The sequence below is a fragment of the Papio anubis genome, chromosome 12 (genome assembly GCF_008728515.1).
Source record: "Papio anubis isolate 15944 chromosome 12, Panubis1.0, whole genome shotgun sequence".
Classification (NCBI taxonomy): domain Eukaryota; kingdom Metazoa; phylum Chordata; class Mammalia; order Primates; family Cercopithecidae; genus Papio; species Papio anubis.
The window spans coordinates 48,155,026-48,164,352 of record NC_044987.1 but is presented as its reverse complement, the minus strand read 5'-3'; the positions used below and the strand labels follow the sequence as shown (position 1 = coordinate 48,164,352).

The window sequence follows — 9,327 nt, the reverse complement described above, 5'->3', positions numbered from 1 at the left end:
CAGATACGAGCCACTGCACTCGCCTAAAATTAGCTTAAATATATATATATTTTATATATATATGTGTATATGTGTGCGTGTATATATAGCTCTTAATCTACAGAGAGATGAGGTCTCACTATGTTGCCCAGGCTAGTCTTTAACTCCTGGGCTCAAGTGATCCTCTTGCCTCGGCCTCCCAAACTGCTGGGATTACAGATGTGAACCACCTCTGAAATATGTATATTCTTGGCTGAGTGTGGTGGTTCACGCCTGTAATCTCAGCACTTTGAGAGGCGGAGGACAGCAGATCACTTGCCCCTTCTCTAAGTAGGTATTTGGTGCTGGTAAAATTGGCTTATTAAATAGTCCATCTTTTCTTGACTCTTTTGAAATGCTACTCTACCACATATTTAAACACCTGTCAGTTATTAGGCTTACTGTCCTATTCTCTTTGTGTCTTTGGGCCAGTATCAAATCAGTTTAATTTACTGTAACTTTGTAAGTCTAAGTGAACTCCCATGTTTTCATTTCTATTTTTGGTCCACACAAAATGTAAATTCTGGCCACGACGAATTTTAAGTTCTGCACATCAGTACAGTTGTAAAATATTAGCTCCTTATGACAATTACTATAAACGCCAAGCAAATGAGCACAGCTATCCCTGCACTTACCTTAGGAGAACGCTTGCTAGGCTTCTTGGGATCTCCCACTGAATCCTCCCCTTCTACTTCAGTGTCTCTGTCTTCTTCTGGCCCTTGAAGCTTCCCTTCAATATGTAATTAAAAGGAAGTGAAGTTCATTTCAGTTTCTACCTTGATATGGTTTGGATGTTTGGATCTCTCATGGTTTAGCACTATCCCCTTGCTCAGTTACTTCAAGTGAGATTTGATTGTTTTCTTTTTTTTTTTTTTTTTGAGACGGAGTCTCGCTCTGTCGCCCAGGCTGGAGTGCAGTGGCCGGATCTCAGCTCACTGCAAGCTCCGCCTCCCAGGTTTACGCCATTCTCCTGCCTCAGCCTCCCGAGTAGCTGGGACTACAGGCGCCCGCCACCTCGCCCGGCTAGTTTTTTGTATTTTTTAGTAGAGACGGGGTTTCACCATGTTAGCCAGGATGGTCTCGATCTCCTGACCTCGTGATCCGCCCGTCTCGGCCTCCCAAAGTGCTGGGATTACAGGCTTGAGCCACCGCGCCCGGCCAAGATTTGATTGTTTTCAAGTCTCCCGCCTCACTCCCTTGCTTCTTCTCTCAGGCCTGCTCTCTTGTCTTTGGCTACGAGTAAAAGCTCCTTGAGGCCTCACCAGAAGCCAGTGCCATGCAGCCTGCCATGAGCCAATTAAACCTCTTTTCTTTGTAAATTACCTAACCTCAGGTATTTATAGCAATGCCAAGAACAGACTAACACTACTACCCTTCTTAGGACAAAATTGACCAGATACGCAGATTTCATATTTTGTGGCTCACACAGCCACTAAGCTAGCTGGCAGTGACAGTGTGGTGTGCTTAATGCTTCCATGTAGTGTTCTTTTTTTTTTTTTTTTTTGAGACGGAGTCTCGCTGTGCTCCCAGGCTGGAGTGCAGTGGCCTGATCTCGGCTCACTGCAAGCTCCGCCTCCCGGGTTCACGCCATTCTCCCGCCTCAGCCTCCCAAGTAGCTGAGACTACAGGCGCCCGCCACCATGCCCGGCTAGTTTTTTGTATTTTTAGTAGAGACGGGGTTTCACCATGTTAGCCAGGATAGTCTCGATCTCCTGACCTCATGATCCACCCGCCTCGGCCTCCCAAAGTGCTGGGATTACAGGCTTGAGCCACCGCGCCCGGCCAGTAGTGTTCTTAAAAGTTAAAGAAACCCGACTCCCTAGACAGCCTGAGTGGGGGGCAGCGGGGGGCTACTTGATATTTCCTTCCCTACGGTCCCAGTCAGAGGCACGGTAACTCAGTACTTGTTTATCCAGAGCACAGGACAGCTGCCAAGGGACTAAGGCTCAAGAAAGACAGGCAGGGTACCTAACTGGGGAAAGCTCCAACAGAGCAAGGTTTAGCTCTCAAGGTCAATCACACACAATTTTTATTTCAAAACCAACTTTAGGCTGGGTGTGGTGGCTCACGCCTGTAATCCCAGCCCTTTGGAGGTGGAGGCGGGATCACTCAAGGTCAGGAGTTCGAGACCAGCCTGGCCAATATAGTGAAATCCCATCTCTATTAAAATACAAAAATTAGCCAGGCATGGTGGCAGACGCCTGAGGCAGGAGAATTGCTTGAACCCCGGAGGTGGAGGTTGCAGTGAGCTGAGATCACGCCACTGCACTACAGCCTGGGCAACAGAGCAAGACTTCATCTCAAAACAAAAACAATTTTTTTTTTTTTGAAGCCCGGTCTCACCTCACTCTGTTGCTCAGGCTGGAGTGCAGTGGCGTGACCTCTGCTCACTGCACCATCAACCATTCTGGGCTCAAGTGATCCTCCCATCTCAGCCTTCTGAGTGGCTGGGACTTAAATTTTTTTTCAATGTTGTAGAGACGGGGTTTCACCATGTTGGCCAGGCTGGTCTCAAGCTCCTGGGCCCGAGTGATCCGCCCACTTTGGCCTCCCAAAGTGTTGGGATTACAGACATGAGCCACCGCACTGGCCTAAAATTATCTTTTGTATTAGATAAAAAGGTATTTTGAACCAGAGCTTATCAGAAAACAAAACTTTTTCTAACCTCACCTTCCTCGCCTAGTTGTCTGCCTAAAATCAGTTTAATCTTTGCTTCAAGTTACATCTGCCCCGGAACAAATATCATAGAAAGAACTTTCATTAACTTTAACAATGTGGTCAGTTTCATACAACTACATCTACATACTACATCAACAACAAATGGGACACAGTGAGTGCTTATGCTAAAATTAGACTAGGAATACAAGCTAGGAACACAGAAAACCTTTTGGATTGGCGATACTTCAAACAGGACTTTACTTCTTAGTAACAGCAAGAAATGAGCTTAACGTTTTCAGTGAGAGACTGCATGGATGATAATGCAGGATTTCTTTTCTGAAACTTTAGACAGCAGAATTCCAGATGGGCTAGTCACACCCATGAATGGCAGCAAGTGTGGCAGAACAAAGATCTAAGCTGACTGCAGAGGCCACTGATGAAAGCTGTGAAGTATCTTTCCTGGAAGGCAAGAATAAATTCATTTGGCTTAATACTGTGGTGTCTCCATACACTGTGACCTGGTCACTGCTAGCACACAAGAGCCACACTCACTCTGAAGAGATATTTTTTTTCTCCATGGAATTTTGTAGAATAAGCAAACAGAGTTTGGAACCGTGTCTGTGAGTTATGATAAACGAGAAGAATCTTGAAATTATTTTTAGTTCAAGAAAAACATCCCATAAAGGCCTGTTTCCCATAAGTCACATTTTGCTGGCTTCTGGAAGAGCAGAAGACTCCTAGGCTAACATAAGGAAGTCTTCTTCCTAAATATGTATTCTCATAGTCACTGGTTAAGAAAGGGATACCTTTTTAAAAATGCTGAATGCTGACAGATGTTAAATCAAAGGCAAATAATTTTGAAAACGATTTGGGACAGGTATAGTTGTCCTCTGCTTACAGTCTGCTCTCTTATTTCAGCCAATACTTACTTGCTAACTGGATTTATTTCAGCCAATACCTACTTGCTAACTGGATAGTAAAATGATGTGAGCATGTATGAGTTTACAGCCTGATGTAGTTATGTAATCAACAGCTGATTTACTTCACTCATATTTTGGTTAAAGATGCTCTTATCGCATGTTTGCATTCTTCCTTGTCAACGATGTCTGGGCATCAGAGGAGGAGGCAGGAAATGTGCTTCACTAAAGACCACTGGGAATAAAGAGTGGCCATCAGTCTAGATTGCAGAGGGAAAAAATCTCCATGTCAGTTTATATATTTAAATTATGTGACAGCAGGTCACAGAGAGAACAATGGACCATGAAATCAAAGATTTGATTTTCATCTGTTAACTTACTGATCTGGGCAAGTTCCTTTTTTTTTTAAAACAGGGTCTCACTCTGTCACCCAGGCTGGAGTGTGCAGTGGTGTGATCCCAGCTCACTGCAGCCTCAACCTCCTGGACTTGGGTGATCCTACCACTTCAGTCTCCCAAGTAGCTGGGACTATAGGCATACACCTGGCTAAGTTTTGTATTTTTGGTACAGACAGCGTTTCACCATGTTGCCCAGGCTGGTCTTGAACTCCTGGGCTCAAGTGATCATGCACCTCAGCCTCCAAAATTACTGGAATAACAGGTGTGAGCCACTGCACCCAGCTCCTTTTCTGATTTCTGCATATAGAATGGGTAAAATGTGGATAATACTTACCACAGCCCAAGTTGTTTAAACAACAAAATAAAAATGGCTATGAAGCACGTCACATACTGAAACATACTTAAAAAAAAATAAGGCAATATGAAAGAAACAAGCCACAGACCTTAAATATAAACACCTTCTCAAACATCAGAAGAGACAAAAATTTGTAAAGGAGGGTAACTTATAAAAGTACAATTTCCCAGTTTATATGAAAATGGTTTAATAATAGTGAAACTTAGAAGCTGATAAAATTTATTGGCTATGACTACATTTTTTCTCCAATCACAGCAAATATTATGCAGACACTTATCAATGCAAAGCTTTTAATCCTTTATCATGTACTCTGAACCCTATGCACTACTAAATAGGCAACATGATACAATCAAAGGTTTCTTTGGCAGATGTAATTGTATGTACCGAAACGTTACACTTAACTGCATATTATCCCTTAAACTTACCTGACTAAAGGCATCTGATCAAAAGACAGAAAGTGAACAATTTTAATAAGTAGTTGCGTTTATCAGTAAGAGTCTACAAGGTAACAAAAAGTGTAAAGAGACATCTTTTTGAAAATTTATATAAAACCTTCCATGTTACTAAACCAACAAATATAATCACCTGGGTATACTTTTATTAGGGAAAAATGATGATATTGATGATAATAAAAAGAGAAAGGGAAAATGAAAATGCATCTCAGACCAGAATACCATAACAAAAGTTTTGTGGAAGCTGCATTTTATTTGAAAATCCACCCATTTTGCTAACATACATTTTAATATTGTAAACAAAAATAGAATCTGCAGAGACAATGCAACAAGAATGCTTAAACTCATGTACAGAATTGCTTTCCTACAATGAACTGTCCTTCTTAAGGCCCCTCTCAACCCAGATGTTAAAGATGTATTTACACAAAGCACCGATCAACAGTGCAGTTTAATTCTTCGTTTACTAAACTCTTGGCTAGACATTAACTTTAAAGATACTATTGTCCCTTATTTAAAAGGTACATGATCATAACATGGCACGAGCCAAATAAAAGGTTCAAGGACTTTGCCCCCCTTACCCCCCCTTGTAACACCTTCTAGAGTTTTAGTGAAAAGAAGGAAAGTCTTGAAGTGAAAGCAATTCCTCACATTCATTTTGGAAAGGCCCTAATGTCAAATGGAAAATAATGACATGCCAAGCACAAAGCAGTAAAGATCCTTCCCAATGCACTAATGCTGAATTTAAAATGTAGTGCTTTTCCTAGTCAGTGAACTGTTCCCTGGCAAAATCCTAGGCACAGAATTGACTATAAGGATTAATGCATTTATAATGCTTCCCTAAATCCCATAGAGGCTGAGAATTCTTAAGAGATTCAGACCTATGGACTTGCCTTAAAATATTTAGTGCTCTGTATGTCAGCTGAGAAAAGCATTCTGAATCAGATTCATTCTTGTGGATAAAAATCAAACATACTGTGCACATCCATACTCATTTTCATAAGGAGGTCTGATACAATATTAATGTTATGTAAAATTGATAATCATAAATAAATACAAATACTTAAGGAATGTCTACTGCAAACTGAGTATAATTTTTTTTTAAAAAAGAAAAGTTAATTTCAGTTACTGTTTCTGTATTTGTGAGGACTGGAGAAAAGAAAGATAATGCATAATTAGGAATTTTAATTTTGATCCCTCAAAAGAGTCCTGTTGAAATACAGTAAAGGACACAGTTCTTCTCTCCAGGCAGCTTTTCCAAATACAAATTTCACACTTTCCAAATAAGGGCTTTTCTTGATAGGTTACTGATTATGGGTATTAACAGGAGTTGAAAGAACTGAAGGGTTAGTCACCAAAAAGACAGATCTTAGTCTTAAATCATAGCAATTCTTGGCTTTATAAACTGTATTGATACGTTCTCCTATAAACTAGTCCCAATTTCCTTCATGGGCCTTCACTGAGTTACTTGTAGCATTCTAGTGGAAGAAGAGAGTTTAAGAGATTTAAGAGACAGCAGTTTGGATTTTGCTGGAAGTAAGGATTTTGCTGCTTGAGCACTTGTCTTTTTGGAGTAATTCCATTTTCTTCCATCAAGTTACATAAACTGTATCTGGAAAAAAAAAAAAGTGGGTATGTTAATTCACTGTATTGTAGGATGTCTTCTCCTAAGTAAAAATGCTTTGCGGTCTTTACCATTTAACTGGCCCAGAAGTGTTCACAACATGCTAATCACAAACCCTGTTTATAAAACAAAGTCAGTATTACAAACTTATGTGCCAGAGAGCCCAATATTTGACACATATAGGGACTTCCAAATAATGATTTTTGTTGTTGTTGTTTTTGAGACAGGGTCTTGCTCTGCTGTCTAGGCTGGATTGCAGTGGCGTGATCAAAGCTCAATGGCTGGGCACCGTAGCTCACATCTGTAATCCCAGCACTCTGGGAGGCTGAGGCAGGCGGATCACCTGAGGTGAGTTCCAGAGTTCGAGACTGGCCTGGCCAATACGGTGAAACCCTGTCTCTACCAAAAATACAAAAATTAGCCAGGTGTGGTGGCGGGCGCCTGTAATCCTAGCTACTTGGGAGGCTGAGACAGGAGAATTGCTTGAACCCGGGAGGCAGAGGTTGCAGTGGGCTGAGATCGTGCCACTGCACTCCAGCCTGGGCGACAAGAGCAAAACTCCATCTCGGAAAAAAAGAAAAGCTCACTGGACCTCCTGGACTCAACCAACCCTCCTGCCTCAGCCTCCTGAATAGCTAGGACTGCAGACAGTCACCACCACAGCTGGCTAATTTTTTGGGAGGGGTAGAGACTAGGGTCTCATCATATTGCCCACGCTGATCTTGAACTACTAGCCCCAAGTGATCCTCCTGCATCAGCCTCTCAGGGTGCTGGGATTACAGGCATAAGCAACCACATCCGGGCCAAATACTTAACTGCTAAAAATCGAGGAATAGCATGTGGAGGAGGAGAAGAAAGATCAATGACCTATTTTTTCATGACAAGTTCAGAAAAATCTCTCCATAAGCACAAATACCACACGCAAAATTTCATTTGGGAAGCAAAATTTGAAGTATTATTTCCAAATGATATACAATTAGAGATAATAAAGGGAACAGTAATATATACTAAGTCATTTTTATTAACATAAATAAAAATCTGAAAGAGCCATAAAAAATATTTTTCAATAGGGTACCACTGTTCATTCAAAGATATTTCACTCACGATTTCCCTTAAACTGCCCATCCAAAGATCTATTACTGAAGTAGACGTGCTAATAAACTTGCCAAATCAGAAGACTATAAACTCCCAAAGATCTAGAAGGTATATCTAAACTGGGGGCTAGAGCACCAAGAAGAACAAATTGCACTGTCTTCCAGCAAACAGAGGCAGTGTGGATCATATGCAGAATCCTTCTAATCAACAGGGCTTAAGTATTCACTTGCCCTTAATTAAAAAGCAAACTTTATCCGATCTCATCCATTTACTGTGAGCAGTGGGTGAGATTACTTTAATTATGTTAAAGATATTTTCCAAAAGTTGTTTTTCCTTACGTCCTATCTTTTCATTCTGCACCTAAAGAATAGAGGAAGAGGAGGAAGAGGAGAGGGAACCTAGAGTCCTTTAAAGAAATGAAAGAGAAGCGTGAATTGTGTTTAATGTTTGGTAATTGTTTTTAAGTCCCCATCTCCCACAACAAGCAGCAATACCTAAAGTGATTTATAAGAAATCCTCCAAAGAGAGCTCTGCAAAAGGGTCCTTTCCTGAAGCTCTGTGAGGACTGTGACTGGAGGGGCTGGATGCTGCCGACAGCTGGGGGAAAAGAAGACAGAGAGAGGGAAAGAAAAAAAGATCTCAGAATGACAGAACATGAAAACAGAAAATGTATGAAAGAAGAAGTGGTTTTTGTTTTGTCATCTTTAATAAATATAAGGGCAGTCTTTGTAGAAAATGGATTAAGACAAAAGTTTCAGTAGCATGTCAAGTTAAAAGGTATGCAATGGCATGTGTTTTTCAGAAAACAAACTCTTGCTTCTGAAATTTCAAAGGAATAATGTCTTTTACCCAAAAGGTTGATATAAGCTGATCCATGGTTAAGAATTTTAATGTGTGTATGGGGGGGCGGTGGGGCGGATAGGGGAGGGAATACATAATTGCATTTTTGTTTAAAATTGAGAGAACATGTTTCCTGTGCCCAGGCTATCTGTCCAAAGCTGTGCAACTCTGACCTCAGTCCAGAGCCAACACATCTAGCTGCAATATTCTTTCCTTTCTTTCTTCATAAGGGTCGAAAAGTCCTGTCCTAGGTTCACACACTTTTTACATGAAGTTGTCTCCTGCTCGTTTATCTGGACAAACTGCAGCTGACAAACACACTGTGGGAGGTGAAAGGGACCTTAGAGGTCACCTACTGTAACTGTCCACATACTGCCCTGAATATGGGGAATACTTAAGATCTTGGATCCTGCTTCCTGTTGGGACATATTTACTTGATTCTTAAAATCTGTCCTATTGTTTAATTCGAATATACTGTAAGGCAAGTAAACCACTGAACTCAGTATGTACCTTTATTCTCCCAAAGATAGACTATTCTTGGACAAGATACTAATTTTCATACATGTATCCTTCATTAAGCTGACATGAGCGTTTCAAACCCAACATGAACCATTTTACTTTGGAACAAGCTTTTAATTCTTTTTCTCCCTCTGTATAAGACTGCAAACCATGTAAGCACAGAACTATTAAAAAATCAGCTATTCTTTTAGGGATGTCCAACTGAGCAATAAAAGTTGACTAACTGGAAATAGTTTCAATTCATACTTCAACATTCAAATCCTATAGAAGATTTCTTTGCTGGTGCCAAGTGATTTCATTTCTTTCTACCTCTTTATTTATTTATTTATTTATTTTGGAAAAGCACTATAGAGAATGAACAGCCAATGAGCTTCAGCAAATATTACATCACTAGTATATGCAATTTGTTCTGGATGCCAAGATCAATTTATAGGCATCAGTTATACTCAGGGTT

General features: G+C 40.7%; 1 protein-coding gene across 22 annotated transcripts in view; it reads right to left on the bottom strand.

Moving 5' to 3' along the window:
* Positions 1-5,017: 5,017 nt before the first annotated feature.
* Positions 5,018-9,327, bottom strand: part of PICALM (phosphatidylinositol binding clathrin assembly protein) — a 111,697-nt gene continuing 107,387 nt past the window's right edge. For 14 of the 22 annotated variants that reach the window (XM_009187053.1, XM_021926397.1, XM_009187057.3 and 11 more), the window contains 2 exons: positions 8,009-8,111; positions 5,018-6,407 (listed from right to left, as the gene is read on the bottom strand). In XM_009187053.1, coding sequence (XP_009185317.1) covers positions 8,019-8,111 — 93 coding nt within the window. In that variant the 3' untranslated portion in view covers positions 5,018-6,407; positions 8,009-8,018. The remainder of the gene's footprint in view (positions 6,408-8,008; positions 8,112-9,327) is intronic. The other 8 variants (XM_021926399.1, XM_003910506.3, XM_003910505.3 and 5 more) reach the window with 1 other exon arrangement.